At 38.2% G+C, this 17,707-nt stretch overlaps 2 protein-coding genes across 9 annotated transcripts in view; one reads left to right on the top strand and one right to left on the bottom strand.

Annotated features, from left to right (window-relative positions):
* The window catches only part of RAD51B (RAD51 paralog B), an 889,743-nt gene extending 875,444 nt beyond the window's left edge, over positions 1 to 14,299 (bottom strand). For 6 of the 8 annotated variants that reach the window (XR_013160322.1, XM_077122815.1, XM_077122814.1 and 3 more), the window contains exons 1-3: positions 13,129 to 13,215; positions 10,172 to 10,285; positions 8,182 to 8,295 (exon numbers count right to left, since the gene is read on the bottom strand). Coding sequence is in view for 7 of the 8 variants with exons in the window: in XM_077122815.1 (XP_076978930.1) it covers positions 8,182 to 8,295; positions 10,172 to 10,255 (198 nt within the window). In the remaining variant the exon portion in view is untranslated. Of the gene's footprint in view, positions 1 to 8,181; positions 8,296 to 10,171; positions 10,286 to 13,085; positions 13,216 to 14,169 lie in introns of those variants that run through there. The other 2 variants (XM_077122813.1, XM_077122812.1) reach the window with 2 other exon arrangements.
* Positions 14,300 to 14,337: 38 nt separating this feature from the next.
* ZFYVE26 (zinc finger FYVE-type containing 26) overlaps positions 14,338 to 17,707 on the top strand; it is a 95,986-nt gene continuing 92,616 nt past the window's right edge. Inside the window, exons 1-3 of the mRNA XM_077122810.1 lie at positions 14,338 to 14,478; positions 14,954 to 15,228; positions 16,787 to 16,865. Of these exons, the coding sequence (XP_076978925.1) occupies positions 15,035 to 15,228; positions 16,787 to 16,865 (273 nt within the window). The 5' untranslated portion in view covers positions 14,338 to 14,478; positions 14,954 to 15,034. The remainder of the gene's footprint in view (positions 14,479 to 14,953; positions 15,229 to 16,786; positions 16,866 to 17,707) is intronic.

Raw genomic sequence — 17,707 nt, 5'->3', positions numbered from 1 at the left:
GCAATAGGGACAACCAAATGAATAGACTGAGCCCTTGAGGGAACTCACCCCTATCAAACTTATCCCTGCAAAGGACAGGCTAAGTCTACTTAAAAATTAGGCCCCAGAGAACCTCTTGTGTTGTTCAGATGTGGTTTCACTCTGTCTCTAGCCAACTTGTGGGTGAATTCACTGCCCTTTCCCCCCTGACTCCCAGGGCAATGCGGGTCAGAATTCCTGAGATAAGACAGGTCCTGGCATCAAGGGATTGAGCAAACCTTCCTGACCAAAAGGGGAAAGAGAGAAATTAGACAAAATAAAGTGTCAGTGGCTGAGAGATTTCAAACAGACTCAAGAGGGTATCCTGAAGGTTATTCTTATGCATTATATAGATATCCCCTCTTTAGTTTATGGTGTAGTAGAGTGGCTAGAGGAAAGTACCTAAAACTGTAGACCTGTGTTCTTGAAGACAATTGTATAAAGGTACAACTTTTACAATGTGGCTGTGTGATTGTGAAAACCTTGTGTCTGATGCTCCTTTTCTACATTTACTCATTATGGACAGATGAGTAAAAAAAATATGGATTAAAAAAATAAATAATGGGGGGACAAAGTGTAAAATAAATTGGGTGGATGGAAATACTAGTGGTCAATGAGAGGGAGGAGAAAGGGGTGTGGTATGTATGAGTTTTTCCTTTTTTATTTCTCTTTCTGGAGTGATGTAAATGTTGTAAAAAATGATCATGGTGATGAATACACAAGTATGTGATAATACTGTGAGCCACTGATTGTACACCATGTATGGAATGTTTGTATGTCAAGAATATTCATATGTTAAGTTTTTACAATAAACAAATAAATATATATATATATATATATATATATATACTTTTTTTTTTCGCATAGGCAGACACAGGGAATTGAACCCAGGTCTCCAGCATGGCAGGTGAGAATTCCGCCACTGAGCCACCATTGTACCACCCTACAATAAAAATATTTTTTAAAAAAGAAGAAATAACCTAAAATAAAGATGTTTTTCCCTAGACCACAAGCTAAATCTGAACAAAAGAAAATACTCTGGATGACATCATCAATATGGTAACATAAGACATGCCCGAAAAGAGCCTCCCAGAGATTCAGTGAAGAAAAGGACAAATTCCACTTGCTTAGAACTCTGGAGGATAGTAGAAACTAGAAAGGGAGTCAGTAAACATTGAATCAAAAGGAAAATATTAGATAAGAAATTTCCATCTAGACTACCTGCCCATTCCCTTCCGTCTCACTCAGTCTGTGCAGCTCGGAAGTCCTTCAAATTCCTGCACAGACTACAGAGCCCCCACAACAGTGATTTAGAACTTCATACATATCCAGGTACAGGGACCCAAGTCCACAGAGAGCTAGGGATTGATGCAAGCAAAAGGACTATGCGGTGGGGGGGCAGGAGGCAGGTAGGGGGGTGCAGAGGGACCACAGTAGAAGTGTACAAGAAGTATCCTAACTCAATCCAGTTTCAGTTGGCTGGACCACCTAAACACAAAACAGACTTTTCTGGAGGGATCCACCTTTCTGAATTGACCCCATTTTGCTCCATCGAGCAGGAAGAAACCAGAGGCAAAAATACCTCACAGGGGTTGAATTGAACTGCTGTAAGACCAGAGTTGTCTATACAGAACTGAAAAGTATAAGAAAAAAGGGCAGTGAGTGAGGGAGAGAATTTAAACAGAACACAGGAGCTGGAAGAAAATTCTGTACAAAAAACAAAGAGAAAGATCAAGATTCCCTGTAAAGGAACAGAGAAAAGAAAGCTTTCTGCTGAAGATGAAACAATTACACAAAAAGTGAAATCTTAAAAATTGTACCACATATCCAGGGTAAAAAATAAGATAAAGAAGAACTGAGGAAATATGATCAGTTATACACAAGCTATTCTAAAGGTCTAGGATAAGTTGGAACTTATCAAAGAGAAGCCTTAACATAAAGTCGATCAATAATAAAACCCTAGACAGGAGTAAAAACTGACTATCAGAATTAACTCATCAAGATAATCAGATGCCTAGATATCAGCAAAAAATTATAAGCCATACTAAGAAACAGGAAGATATGACTCCAGCCAGGAAACAAATTAAAACTTCGGGGAAACACAGAATTTGGAACAACTAATCAAATAAGTTCAAAAAAATCTAAAGCAAATCAAAGAGATGAAGAAAAATATGCATAAAGACATAAAAAGGATATAAAGAATACAATGTGTGGGCATAAGGAAGAATCTGAAAGTATAAAAGGAAACATAACAGCAATCATGGGGAAGAAACACACTGTGTCAGTTTGAAAGTATTATGTACCCCAGAAAAGTCAGGTTTTAATCCTGATCCAATCTTGTGAGGGCAGCCACTTATTTTAATCTTGATTCAATATCGTAGGCAGAAACTTTTAATCAGGTTATCTCCACAGAGATGTGACACACCCAATTGTGGATGTGAGCTTTTGATTAGATGGAGATGTAACTCCACCCATTCAAGGTGGGTCTTGATTAGTTTACTGGAATCCTTTAAAATAGGAAACATTTTGGAGAGCCTACAGAAACAACAGAAATTTCAGAGAAGAGATGACACAGATGCTGACACTTGGAGAACAGACACAACTGTTTGGAGATGCTTGGAGCCCAGAAGTCATCACTATGAAAAATGTTAAGCAAGTCAGAACCTGGAGAGAGCCAAGGAAAGCAAAGAGATGAAACCAAGCCTCGGAGAAGCAAAATGAGGAACCTCCACCGGAACAGAGGCAGAAAGCAATGGAGCCCAGAACCAAGAAACCAGTAGATCCCAGCCGTGTTCCTTCCCAGCTGACAGAGGTGTTACAGACCCATCAGCCTTCCTTGAATTAAGGTATCTTTTCTGAATGCTTTAGTTTGGACATTTTTATAGGCTTAGAACTGTAAACTTGCAACTTATTAAATTCCCCTTTTTAAAAGCTGTCCCAGTTCAGGTATATCGCATTCTGGCAGCTTGCAAACTAATACAGGCACATCAGTAGAGATTAAAAACAAATATCCAATAAGGGTTTAATATCCAGAATATAAAAAGAAATCCTATGGGGCCTAAATTGTAAGCACTTAGAGCAGTCACATTTAGTCCAGGGTGGTAACTGTTATTTCTAGATTTTGAGAGGCTGTGCTATGTATGTATAACCTGGTATTTTCCTGGAACTTTGGGTGTGACACCTAAGACTCAGAGTAGGCATTCTGCAGTTATTGCCACATACAGCAACTGCTAGAGAAAATGAAAAAAGAGGTATAGATCAGGCTTCAGTTAGAGATAAGAATGAAGCCGGTCAGGTTGGGACCAAGGTAGATGAGAATACAGGGGTAAGGAAGACACTGTATTTAAGAACTTTACCTACTCTATGAAACTAATGGAAGAGAGGCACAGGGGACATGACACCTGGGGTGAAAGTTTGCTGGCAATATGACTCCCGGCGATGAGCCTCATCTTGGCACTGTGGGATCAACAAGGCCTTCTTGACCAAATAAGGGGAAAGAATTGCAACTAATAAGGTACCAGTGGCTGAGAGAGTTCAAGTAGACTCGGGAGGCTACTATTACACAAGCTTCAGCTACACATTGCTATTTATCATGGTTTGCCATACCCCAACAGAAACCATTCCTGTCAACCTTAAAGAACACCTAGGGTTTGATCTGAGATTCTACAAAGCTTTCATACACTGATTACTTTCATTCTGATTACTTTCCAGAAACCTACAAACTCCAGATAGGTTCATAGGCCAGATAAGTCCTGAAACATCAAATTCCATCCCCTATCCCATATTACTGACAGCCCTTTCCAACATGACAAAGTTAAAATGGGCATAACACAAATCCCCTGAATACTGGGGGAAAAGATCAAAGGAGAAGGTGGAGCTATAACAGAGAAGATAGGATTTAACAAATGAGTATGATTGCTGAATCGTTATATTGATATTTCTTTTAGTTTACAGTGACTTTAAGCAGTTAGAAGTAAAAACTTAAATTGTGGAATTGTACCTCATACCAAACTCTGAAAACTGTTCTACAGTAATGGTTGTGGCGTGCTTTGCCTTTTTTGTATATATGTTATTCTTCATAAAAAACTCAATTGTGATGATAAATGCACAGCTATATGATGAGAGTATGAACCATTGATTGTATACTTTGGATGATTACACGGTGTGCCAGTTTGAATCTGTGGTATACCCCAGAAAAGCCATGTTCTTTAATCCTCATTCAATATTGCTGGGTGGGAGCGTTTTGATTATCCATGGAGATGTAACTTTTGATTATATGGTTTCCATGGAGATGTGTCACCACCCATTCAAGGTGGGGTTGCTTACTGGAGCCCTTTAAGGGGGAACCATTTTGGAAAAAGCTTGAGAGTCAGGAGAGCCCATGCAGCCAGAGACCTTTTGTAGATGAAAAAGAAAAATGGGGGAGCTTCATGAAACAAAAAACCTGGAGTGAAAGCTAGCAGATGTTGCCATGTTCACCATGTGCCTTTCCAGTTGAGAAAGAAACCCTGAACATCATCGGCCTTTTTTGAGTGAAGGTGACCTCTTGTTGGTGTCTTATTTGGACATTTTCATAGCCTTAGAACATGTAAACTTGCAACTTAATAAATTCTCCTTTTTAAAAGCCATTTCTTTTCTGGTATATTGCATTTCAGTAGCTTGCAAACTAGAACACATGGAATGTGAGTATATAATATATATCAATAAAATTGCATTAAAATAAAATAAAAAAAGAATTGAGTAGACATTTCTCCAAAGAGGGTATATAAATGGCTAAAAAGCACATGAAAATATGTTCAACATTACTAGCTATTAGGAAAATGCAAATCAAAACCACAATGAGCTATCATTTCATACCTACTAGAATTGCTATTATTAAAAAGCAGAAAATTACAAGTGTTGGAGAGAATGTCAAGAAACAGGAACATTCATTGCTGGTGAGTATGTAAAATGATGCAGCTGCTCAGAAAACAGATTGACAGTTTCTCAGGAAGTATAGATAGAGTTACCATACGACCCAGCAATGCCACTACTAGGTACAAAGGCAGAAAATTGAAAGTAGAGACTCAAACAGATATTTGCACACCAATGTTCATAGCAGCATTAGTCATAATTACCAAAAGATGGAAGCAACCTAAGTGTCCATCAGCCAATGAACAGATAAACTTACAATGGAATATTATCAGCCATAAAAAGGAATGAAGTCCTGATGCATGTAACAACACAGATGAACCTTGAGGACATTATGCTTAGTAAAATATGCCAGACACAAAAGGACAAACATTGTATGACCTCACTGATAAGAAATAATTTGAATAAGCTAGCTCATATAGTCAGAATCTACAATATAAATTACCAGGGAATAGACCGTGAGTAGAGAATGGGAAGTTGATGCTTAATTTGTACAGAGTTTCTATTTAGGTTAATGTAAAGGTTTGGAAATGCATGGTGGTGATGGAAGCACATTATTGTGAGCATAATTAACAGCAGCAAATTATATATGTGAATGTTGTTGAAAGGGGAAATTTTAGATCATATATGTTACTAGAACACAAATTAGAGGATAAAAGTACTCTATAACACATGATCTAGATGACAGACTAGAGTTAATAGTGTAAGTGTAAAAGTGTTCCCTTTTCTTGAATTATGTAAAATGTACAACATTAGTAAAAGGTGTTAATAATAGGGTAGTATATGGGGAAAAAATATACCTAATGTAAACTATGGACTATAGTTAAAGTACTATTTTAATATTCTTTCATTAATAGTACCAAAGTACTACACCAATGCAAAGTGTCAACAATACAGGGGTACATGGGATTTTAAAAAATCAGTATTTTTCACATGTTTTTTTTGTAAACCTACAACTTTATTTTAAAAATTAGTAAATAATAATAAAAGAAAATACTTTATGTTTATTGTTTTCAGAAGTTTCAAATAACATTAACATTCTTTCCCTCCTTTAGAGAATTGTACCCTACTTAAGCAATTACCAAATTTCAAAATGAGATACTAAGGTAAGTATTCTAGTCTGCCAAAGCTGCCAGAATGCAACACACCAGAGATGGATTGACTTTTAATAACTTTGTTAGTTAAGAACATATAGTTTCCTTTCAGAGGAAAGGCAGCTAATTTTCATCTGAGATTCTCTCTTACACAGGAAGGCACAGGGCAATCTCTGCTGCCCTTCTTTTCAGGCATCTAGGTTCCAACAGCTTTCCTCAGGGTAATTCCTTCTAAACTATGAGTGCTGAGATGAGGTATTCTGACCTCCTTGGGCTGTGATGCTTTGAGCTCTCTCATTTAAGCACCAGCCAATTAAATCAAACATCATTCACTGCAGCAGGCACTCCCCCTATCTGACCACAGATATAATCAATGACAGATGCGCTTCACATGCTATTGGGTCACGTCCACAGCAACGGAACTAGGCACCTTCACCTGGCCAATTTGACACCTGAAGCTAACTACCACAGTAAGTAATTTACAATCCACTTAAATAAATACATTTGAAAAGCACTGACTAGACTCTTAGGCAATTCATTCTTGGAAAAGAAGATTTTTTTCTACTATGCACAAAAGGTATATTTTGAAAAGCTACATGCACAATGAGACAAAAAGTTTGAAGAAACTTCAACTTTTTTCAAGAATGAGGATAAACTTTAAACAACCATTTATTCAACCAATAAATTAGTGATTAAATACATAAATAAAGTACATTTAGAAATGAATAAAGTAAAATTTATGTGTAGTTTATTATGAAGAGTAGTAATAATGCTATGGGCCAGCATTACAGAGATGGAGCATTCTAAAATTAAGAGGTCTGCAAATCTTACCCAAACAAACAAAACAGAAAAAAACAACTGCAGAAGACTGTGTTATATACCTCAGAAAAAAAAAACATATTCTTTATCATAAACCTTGCGTGGGTGTGAACTCATTTCATATAGAACCTTTCAAAAATGTTATTTTTAGTTAAGGTGTGGCCAACTGAATCAGGATGGATCTTAATTCTATTATTGAAGGACTTTGGAGAAGACCACAGAGTAGCTAGAAGTTAGAAATAAATGGAACCAGGAGGAGAAAGAAGATGCTGCCATGTGCAATGCCATGTAACAGAAAAGCCAAGGAACCCCAAAAGATTGCCAGCCAGCCAGAAGATACCAACCCCCAAAAGATACCAACAATGGGGGTGTGCCGGTTTGAAAGGATGTATGTACCCTACAAAACCATGTTTTAATCCCATTTTGTAAAGGCAGCCCTTTCCTCTAATTCCTATTCAGTACTATATGTTTGAAACTTTAATTAGATCATCTCCCTGGAGATGTGAATCAATTAAGAGTGGTTGTTAAGCTGGATTAGGTGGAGATGTGTCTCCACCCATTCCAGATGGGTCTTGATTACTGGAATCCTATAAAAGAGGAAACATTTTGGAGAAAAGAGGAAATTCTGAAAGAGCAGAATGGCATAGCCATGAGAAGCAGAGAGGCCACCAGGCAGTGACCTTTGGAGATGAAGAAGGAAAATGCCTCCCGGGGAGCTTCATGAAACAGGAAGCCAGGAGAGAAAGCTAGCAGATGATGTCAAGTTCACCACATGCCATTCCAGATGAGAGAGAAACCCTGACCATTTTCACCATGTGCCTTCTCACTTGAGAGAGAAACCTTGAACTTCATCAGCCTTCTTGAACCAAGATCTTTCTCTAGATGCCTTAGATTGGACATTTCTATAACTTGTTTTAATTGGGACATTTTCTCAGCCTTAGAACTGTAAATTAGTAACTTATTAAATTCCCCTTTTTAAAAGCCAGTCTGTATTTCTGATATATTGCATTCCAGCAGCTAGCAAACTAGAACAGGGAGGAAGCAAACCTTTCTAGTCTCTGAAACCACGAACTAGGAAAGGAATACAATTAACCTACTGAAATAACACTATCAATATGAGGTAAAAAGCTTCCTCTTACCCCACATTTAGGAATTATCTCCCCTGAAGTTATAAACTACATACATTTTTCACAAATACTCTCATTAGAGGAGATATTTAGAATTGATACCTTTGAGTAGCTTGTCTCTATTTTTGTTTTTGTCTCATCCCAAAAAGATTTAGATTTTCAGTGAGATAAAGAATCATTTAGTTTAAAAAAAAGATAAAGAAAAAAATTACCGTTTGCATCTGTGGGGCACAAGCCCTACTGACCACACACAGAAGTTCATGGACACCTTGATAACTAAAGCCAGTCATCTTCATAAGCTCCAGTGGGGAGAGACATAAAAAGTCCTAAAAAAAAAAAAAAGACACAAAGAATATTTTAAACATATATAGGTAACAAAAATATCGGAATTGAAAGGAAACTTTCAAATGACTCTATACATGTGCAAACAAAAGGGTAATTTACTGCACATCAAAGACTTATGTGTTTCTTACAGCATTTCCCCCTAAATGTGACTTGACCAAAAGATAAAACATTGTCTTATCTTCTAATTACCCAGTTTAGTTTGCATATACCACAGCAGCTACACCATATCAGATACCTGAATTCATCAAATATTCACTGTTGGAAGATTGAAAAACTTCCTCCAAGTGTAAAAGCTAAATGGTAAATTTCTACTCACCATACTTATTAAAATTCTATTAGCCAATGAGTTTACAAGTAGCATCACATAGCAACAGCATCCAAGCCAGGTATATATAGGCACTGTCCTTATGCCATAAGGAGTTTTGGCACTGTGCCATTTTGAAAATATTATGTACTCCAGAAAAGCCATGTTTTAATCCTGACCCAATCATGTGGAGGCAGCCATTTCTTTTAATCTTAATTCAATACTGTAGAGCTGAGATTTTTGATCAGCTTATCTTCAAGAAGATGTGACACATCCAATTGTGGGTATGACGTTTTGATTAGATATGTGACTCCACCCACTCCAGGTGGGTCTTGATTAGTTTACTTGCGTCCTTTAAAAGAGGTAACATTTTGGAGAGAGCTTAGAACAGAGCCAACATAGGTATTTGGAGATTGAGGCAGAAATATCCCAGGTGCTAAAGCAAGGACTCAGAAATAGCCAGAACCTCAAGAGAAGAAATCTCCAGCCCTGGCAGATGCTAAGCTAAGAAATGAAACCCAGAGTTCTGTCCCAGAGCAGCTAAGCGAAATGCCCACAGAGACTTAGAGAGGAAACCACTGGCATCAGAAACTGGAAGCAACAGAATCAGAACAAAGACCAGCAGACACCAACCAGACCCAGCTGATGAAGTGTTCTGGATGGCATCAACCTTTCACGAGTGAAGGGAACCTATCGTTGGTGCCTTAATTTGGACACTTTAATTTACTAGAACTGCAAACTTTTTACTTATTAAATTCGCTTTTTAAAAGCCATTCCTATTCTGGTATATTGCATTCTGGTAGATGAACAAACTAAAAACAGGCACATATATATGCCTACAAAGTATGATATGGAAATGAGTTTCTTTCAAAGCTAGAAGTCACTGAGAGAAAGTATCTGATAATTGAAAGAGGACAGAAATTGAAAGAGGACAGAGCTGACTATGAAATGAAATATTAAATTTTAAACTTTTAAAAGCATTCCAACATATGAACATGAGGATTATTTAAATGCATAACAGAGAAACCAAAAATACCTTTCACCCAAAAAGTAATTTTTTAAAAAATTGCACCCTGCTCTGAAAATCTATCTTAAGGATAAAATCCTAAGATAAAACCTTAAATCTTAATTAACCTCCTAGAGGAATCTGCTTCACTACTGTGCTTTAAAATGTATTTCTCTGGCTCCTTCAGAAGGAAATGATCCTTTAAAGCAAAGAAACTAACCATTTTAAGTCTTATTTCTCATGTATCCACAAATGTCTTATAAATTGGATAAAACTTCTTTGGAATTCCAAAATAAATGTCACAGATGTACCTTACCTTATGCCATGAGAGTCTCCTCCCAAAATGCAAAAATATTGAATTTGGGTAAATCAAATCACATTTGAAAATGCAACATAAGTAACTTGTAACTTAAAATTAGCCTATGGAAAAGCACTGTCATTTATCCTTTTTTTGAAAACTTAAGTTTTTGTAAGAATAATTGAGGTATACTTAAAAGTAATTTCTACATAAAATTTCTCATTGAAAAAAAAGTTTTAAAAAATTTACCTGACAGGTAAAAATTTGATGTCTGCTGAGACGGTCACACAGTTCTTGGGATAAACCCACTCGTCTTAGTTTCTTACTACCCATGCCTCCAGATCCAACAAAGAAAAGAATAACCTTGAATAAAACATTAAAAAAAAAAATGCAATATTAGATGGGCTATCCAAAATACTCTACAAAATAAAAAATTCTTCATACTTCCCCATGTGCAAAATGAAATGTAGAGTATTAAAAACACTACTGATGCAATCAGGGAAGGCTATAGCGTCTTTTAGTGCCTTAAATAGGAAAGAAAACTGTCAAACATGCACACAGAAAAAATGAAGCAACATCAAAATATCCATTTCATACAATAAGTCTTTGATACTTATTATATGAATATAATACTATTACCTGACATCTGCATAGCATTTTAAATTTTTCAAAGCATTTATAAAGTTTATTTGATATATTTCCAAACAACACTCCTAAAAAGTTTTTACTAACAAATGGGTTCATTGTACAATAGCTAAAATATATTGAATACCTACTTTATATCAGACAATGGTACATAGCTTTATATTATCTCATCTAATCTTTTCAACAACTCTATAAGAAAAGTTGATTATTGGCCTCATTATTATATACATAAGAAAACTAAATCCTGGAATGGTTAGCTAGTCCTTTGTCACGAGAAAAAAAGTACATATAGAATTCAAAACCAAGCAGTCTGACCCTAGGCCTACTCTCTCAATCATAACACTCTACTACAAGTCCATGATCATATTTTCCCTCTCCCTTTTCTGAGTCAGAACAAACCTTCTGAATCCAAAGAGTTATTATTATTTCAACTGTTATTAATAACTGCAAGATTAGAAATTGTTCTTAATTATATTAGCGGCTCACATTCCCACATACAAGTAAATATTGTGTTGAACTTTAAAAGGGAAGAATTAGGCTCATGAAATATGTTCCTTTGGCAGAAAAACAGGAAGGTTAGAATAGACTCATTGTGATTCTTTCAATAATGTATACAAAGGAGAGGCTGGGCATCTCATTGAGATGGTAAAATATCCCTTGGACAAAGTAGTAACAGCAACTGTTCATGTTCCAGGGGATAAAACAATATAATTATCGGAAAGAGAGTAACAGCTTAGAACAAAATTATATATTGATAATTTTGATATTTCTTTATTTCCAATACTGTGGCCCAAGCTTCTATTTAGCATTTAAATTCTCTGAACATAATTAAAACTAACTCTCTCTCTCGTACTCGCACACACACACACACACACAGAGTCAAAATCCATCCACTTCATTTTTCTCAATGGGACTGTTTAGTGTTAGTATTAGTTTCCCTAACAGACAGTCTGCTGATGACATAAACTGTATCATTGCCTAGTGTCTTTTCAGAGCAGGTAGTTTTGGGCAATGACATCAGTTAGACTGATGAATTCAATCAAAAAAGAGAACTATAAACCCCAAAGTACCAGGACTTTAAAAATAATCAAGTCTGTTATCTCTGCCTTAATAGGGCCACCCCCATCACTTGCCTAGACTGTTGTATACTGCCTCTGGTCACTCCCTAAACTCCAGGATACAAAAATTCCCCTTTTGGAACTCAGTCAAGAAACTACACCATTATGACCAGGCAAAAGGTACTGTAATTGGTAGTTAACATCCTGAGGGAAAACAGGAAGAAGCACAAAACTCGCCAGCAAAAGTCAGGTAAGGGTCACAATCCTGCAGGAGCTATCTTCCTAAAAAGTTACTCCCTCACACCCACCCTGTAAAACCTCCATGGCCCCCCGCAGACCACAGTATAAATTCCAAACTTCTTATGATTGCATAAAGCTTTTTCCTTCATAAACTGATTCCTCACTTCCTCCTTATTCATACAACACCAGATTGCGAGGTTCAGAACCTGACCCTTCTGGTGGTGCCTCCATTTCCTCAACTGCAAAAAGAAAATAATTCTAGTATCTACTCCATATGGTTGTAACTAGGATTAAGAGACTTGGGTGGTGCCCGTCGCAGTGACAAGTTAGCAATGATTTTCTTTCTCAAGTCATTCAACAAACAGATTTTGCTGCCTCCTACATAATCTGCTCTGCAACCACAATAGTGAATTGTTAGGTTACACAAGCGCGCCATCCTGCCTCCAGGACTATCCTTCACAGCCTTCCAGGTGGTTTCTTCCTCGCCAATATTCTCATTGCGATTTGTACATATCTTACATAATCTTAAAACAGGGTTTTATGGCTTGTATTTTATTTCTTCAACTAGAGACTGTAAATTCCTGTGTAAAAGTATTCATATGTATTGGGGGGAGGGGTAATAATCACCGTGGAAATTGAATACTCTTCTACCCCACCAAGAAAAGAAAAATCTTCTTAGATGTTCCATGAAAACTGTGAAGTAACAATAATAGCTAATATTTATATTTACTTATTACGTGCCAGACACTGTTCCAAGCGTTTCGGAAGTTTTGATTTTACACACAAAGATAATGAGGTACTGAGTTGAGAAACTTGTATAAGGTCAAACAGCTAGCAAATGGCGAAGGCCGAATTCGAATCCAGGGATCTGTCTCCAGATTCTACGCTCTTACTACCTCCCATTCAACACGATTTGAAGAGGCTTGGTCCCTAAACTTCCCCTAAGGCAGGCTCCCCTGCCTGCACTCCCAAGTGCCCGCACTAGACAACCCAGAAACCTCTAAAATGAGCTTTCTATAGCATCCAGAGTCAAGGTGCAGCTTCCAAGCAATCCCCACAAAAGAAGGCCAGAAACCCCCAGATCCGCGGCGAAGTACACGTGAAGACCCCTACTAACATAAGATGTACTCTGCATCCACACACACACACACATAAAATGCCTGACCCCACCCAAAATAATTACCCACGGGCCCGGGAATGAGTAGGAAAAATGATCGCACCCCAATTACCCACAACTGCCCCCCACAGGAAACTTTCCAGTACCGGGTCTGCAGCAGCCAACTTTCAAAGTTTTCCCCACCCCTACACGGTGCCCCGCGGAAAGCGCCGCAAAGCAACAACCGAAGCGCTGGTTGGGCCGTCCCGCTGCCTGCACTAGCCAATCGGAGGCAGGACGGGCCCAGGTTGGCTCCGCTGCTTACTGGGAATTGAAGTTCAAATTCTTATCAGGCTACGGAAAACGGGTGTCAGCCAGTTTCTCAATATAGTGATTACCAAAACCCAAAAGTGTGAAGCAAGGAAAAACCTGGCTTGGGATTTTCTCTTTTATCACTCTGTTTTAAAATTGCTTAACGGAGCAGAGAAGCATGCTAGTTTTTTGGGAAATAGATGAGAATTCATCTATCATAGAAGAGTTTTGGGGAGAGAGCTTTTTGTTTTTGCTTTGCCTTTTTCAGAGTGGTGAAGTAGTTGTGAAAACACTGTATTAAATTGCTCAAACCGAACCAGGCATATTGGGGAAAGATTAGTCTGTGATGGAAGAGCATGAAAGAAACCAAGAGAAGGTTTGGTTTAAAAACAGCTGACAAAATCTAATAAGCCTATACTTCAAGACCCGAGTTCAGATTTTTATCTTTGAGAAAAGTCTTTGCTCATTCTTTGCTCTCATCTCACCTGTGCATACCACTATCTTATAAATTAACCCGCTGCATCCTTACTACTGGCCTGCACACCTCACTAGACTGTAGATTCCTTGAGGGCAGGGGCCGCATCTCATGCAAAGCTGTAATTCCAGCTTCTAGAATACAGCCTAACGCAGCGTTCAATTAACAGTTATTGGGTGAACAAGCAAATAGATGAATGGAGTGACACTAAAGAAAATGGGAATTCACTTCCGTTGGGTTTCGGGAATAGGAGAGCCCAGGTGGATAGAATTAATGGAGATTCCAGGTCTCTTTGCTCTGAGTATCCCCAGCGCCTGGCAATACATTGTCACGTGGTTGGCTCTCACTAATTGTTAACTTCAAAAGCTAGGGACAAGAAAAGGCGGAAGAAAAAATCAAGGAGCCAAGTTATTTCTGTCACCTGCTTGGCCCGAAAGAACTGAAGAAGTTGAGCGGAGAAGCTGTCATAACTGGCAGGGATAGTACGAAATCCGGTAGCTGATTTACTCCTTGCAAGTTTCCTTCCTTTCCCTAGTCCTGACCGGCGGCGTCACGTGCACCAAACCAATATGGCACTTCATTTGCATCTTCCCTGCATTGAGCCAATAGGCCTAGCGGCTTTCACTGTCACTCTTTCCATGCTCCCCACCCTCCCGGGTGAGAGCTGTCACCTGATTCCACTCAAACATGGCGGCGCTGAAAACCCTATTGCTGTGGGCCACCGGAGCAGGTGAGTGTCAGGCTCCCAGGAGAAGGCAGGGTGCTCTTCACGACCCCTGTAGGGACAGTCCCTGCGCCTCAGCTCCCCCACCGCTCTCCAGTTCTGACACAGATTAGTCTCTTCACCTCAAACTAGGGTTTGTTTGGTTTTATTCGGAATTTCTAATCATTGCGAAGGCGACCACCTGGGGATTTGGAGCCCGACTGGGCATAAAGTTCACGAGGGAATACGAAAGTGGAGTTACGGGTCTGCCCTCCCTGGTAACACGACGAGTAATATTAAATATAGGATGCTCAGAGAGATGGAATCCACCCCTGAGGAAAGAAGGCAGTTCTCAAAATAAGAGGATAGTAAAATGTCTAATTAAACTTAAAACAATAATTAGGAAAGTAAGCCCCGCCTTTCCAAATCGGGGTCCTCGTGGCTAGTTTCTCTAAATATGGTTCCTTCCGTTTCTTCTCACTCTGGTGCGTGTTGTTTCTAGGTGGTATTCCACGAATGAGAAAACTGAGTATGTTTTCGGCATAACTCATTTTTCTATCTCCCCGCGCTCTGTGCTGGGAAAATGCATCATCCTTTTGGAAAAGAGGAAGCTGCTTCACAGAAACAGCTCTTTGGATTTTTCTGTGAATGCTTGCGGAGGGGAGAATGGGAGCTGGCACAGGCATGTATACCTCAGCTACAAGAGGGACAAGGGGATATCCCAAAGAGGGTGGAAGACATACTTGAGGCACTGGTGGAGTGTCCAAATCTGCTGAGGTAAGCGACCTATCTCTCTTCCTGCTGGGCAGTAACAGGGATGGAGATGCATGTTTCAGTATTTGGTCTTTGGTCAATGTGCCCCACTCAACCGTCCTCTGAAGAATTCACAGAGGCAGAGTATGTTTCATACCCTCTGAACATTTACCTCTCCTATATGTTCAGTTATGTACCATTAGTTTAGATTATCATCTGGAAATGGATTTAAGCCAGGCCATAAAAGTGTGTCCAAAACCACCATTTCTTGTTTATGATCATTAAAGTAGATGGGTGGAACCTACTGCTTGAAACCTTGAAATGCATTTTCTTCCCTCCAGAAGAGCAAACCCTGCTCCTTTCTTGCTTATGAAACTGAAGACTTATTGTTGTAGGATAAGAAGCATATTCACCTAAACCTTTTATTCTGAAATATAGACTCATGGGAAATTATAAAAATAGTGGAGTTCCCTGTACTCTTCCTTTCCTTCCCCACCATCCCTTCTTTCCCCACCTCTTCGTCTCTCCCTTTCTCCTTCCCCTAATAGTGACAATTTACATAGCTGTAGTAAAATAACAAAACCAGAAAATTCACATTGGTACATTACTGTTAACTAGACCACAAACCTTATCCAGTTTTCACAGTTTTTAAAATCTGTATTCATTGGTGTGTGTGTGTATAATTCTATGCAGTTTTATTCATGTAACCATCACCACAATCAAGATACAGAAATGTTTTGTCACCACAAAAGAACTCCCTTATTTCCTGGTGTTACATCCTTGTCCACCACTGATCTGTTCTGCAGCCTAGATTTTTCTCTCTTTTTTTGGCGGGGGCAGGGGTGGGGGTGGGGGTGGCTCATGATCTGGGAATTGAACCCAAGTCTCCCACATGTAAGGCGAGCATTCGCCCATTAAACCATTCATGCACCCTCCAGCCTAGATTTTTAATGAAGTTTTTTCCTCAGAGTATTATTAACGACTATTGGTGTAGAGATCAAATATAGTCTTCAATCTTTCCCTTACTTTTCCTTACTTTGTTGTGATTTACTATTTACATACCATATTTGCATATGTAACATAAGGAGACTTAAGAGATTCTCTTACTGTTTTTACCCTTTTTTCTCCTTTATTTTTTTGGGTTCTAGCCAGTTACTAATTTAAATTAGTGACTTCATAGAAAGACACATGGATTCTTTTAACTCTGTTTTTAACATACAGTTCAAAATAAATTTTTATGAAGTTCTTTTTTTGTTAAGACCACTTGATTCCATTTCTATGTTCAAAAAAGATAACTAGCTATAATGATTTTCTATGTATTATTATTTTGTTTAAAAATAGTGAAGACTAGATAAGGAAGTAGAAGTGGGATTGAGATTTTTTTTCCCTTTTGTTTTTTATTGAAAGCTGCTACCTTTATTCTGCTTCAGAATGTTTTATTGAAGTGTCAAATACATTTTAAATTTTCTTACTACGACAATGTCTTGCCTGTTCATGTTTAGAACAGACTAAGCAATGAAATCTAAATCTTGGATCACGAGAGAGAAAAGGTCAATACAAACTTTTTTTTCACATTTTTCAGATGTGGGCAGGACATCAACCCTCCAAGATTAGCATGGGTCTGGCTTCTTGTGCTAGAAAAATGGTTGGCCCGAGGAAAGGTAAGCAGGTTAACTTGCAAAGTTTTGGTGAGGCTGGGATTGAGAATATGGAAGTAGTTATAGAATTTTCCATTTGTCTATAACTTCCGTTATTGTAAATTTTGTCATACTTTCAATATTGACAGTGAAAATGGTTTGAATTTTTACTGTCTTCTTACCTAAATTCATTAATTAATTCACTAATGTACATTGTCATATAATACCATTTGAAATGATGCCATTTTCTTTTATTTTTTAAGCATTTTTATTATGAAATATAACAAAAGAAAAAGCAATAATTTTAAAAGTATACTTCAACAAGTAGTTACAGGACAGATTTCAGAGTTTGTTATGGGTTACCATTCCACTATTTCAGATTTTTCCTTCTAGCGGCTCCAAAACACTGGAGACTAAAAGGAATATCAGTATAATGATTCAGCAGTTGTACTTGTTTGTTAAATCCTACTTTCTCTGTTATACCTCCTCCTTCTCCTTTGATCCTTTTCCCAAGCTATGGGGATCTTTAGGCAATATGTTGAGAAGGGGTGCAACACTAAAGGAGAGCAGGATGTAATTAATTGATAATCTTGGAGAGGCTGGTCCCTCTGGATTTCAGGATTTATCAGGACTAGGAACCCTCTGCAGATTATAGGTTCTAGGAAAGCAAGCTTAATACATGAAACTTTTATAGAATCTCAGGTCAAGCCCTCGGTATTCTTAAGAGTCAACAGGAGAGATGTTGGTTGGGGTTTAGCAGACCATGACAATTAGCACTATTTAACAAGCTTGCATAAGAGTAGCCTCCAGAATAGCCTCTTGACTGTTTAATCTCTCTTGGCCACTGATGCCTTATTTTATTACAC

This window comes from Tamandua tetradactyla, chromosome 12 (assembly GCF_023851605.1).
Source record: "Tamandua tetradactyla isolate mTamTet1 chromosome 12, mTamTet1.pri, whole genome shotgun sequence".
Taxonomy (NCBI): domain Eukaryota; kingdom Metazoa; phylum Chordata; class Mammalia; order Pilosa; family Myrmecophagidae; genus Tamandua; species Tamandua tetradactyla.
Note: the sequence above shows the minus strand (reverse complement) of the source record. Positions and strands in the feature narration are given on the sequence as shown.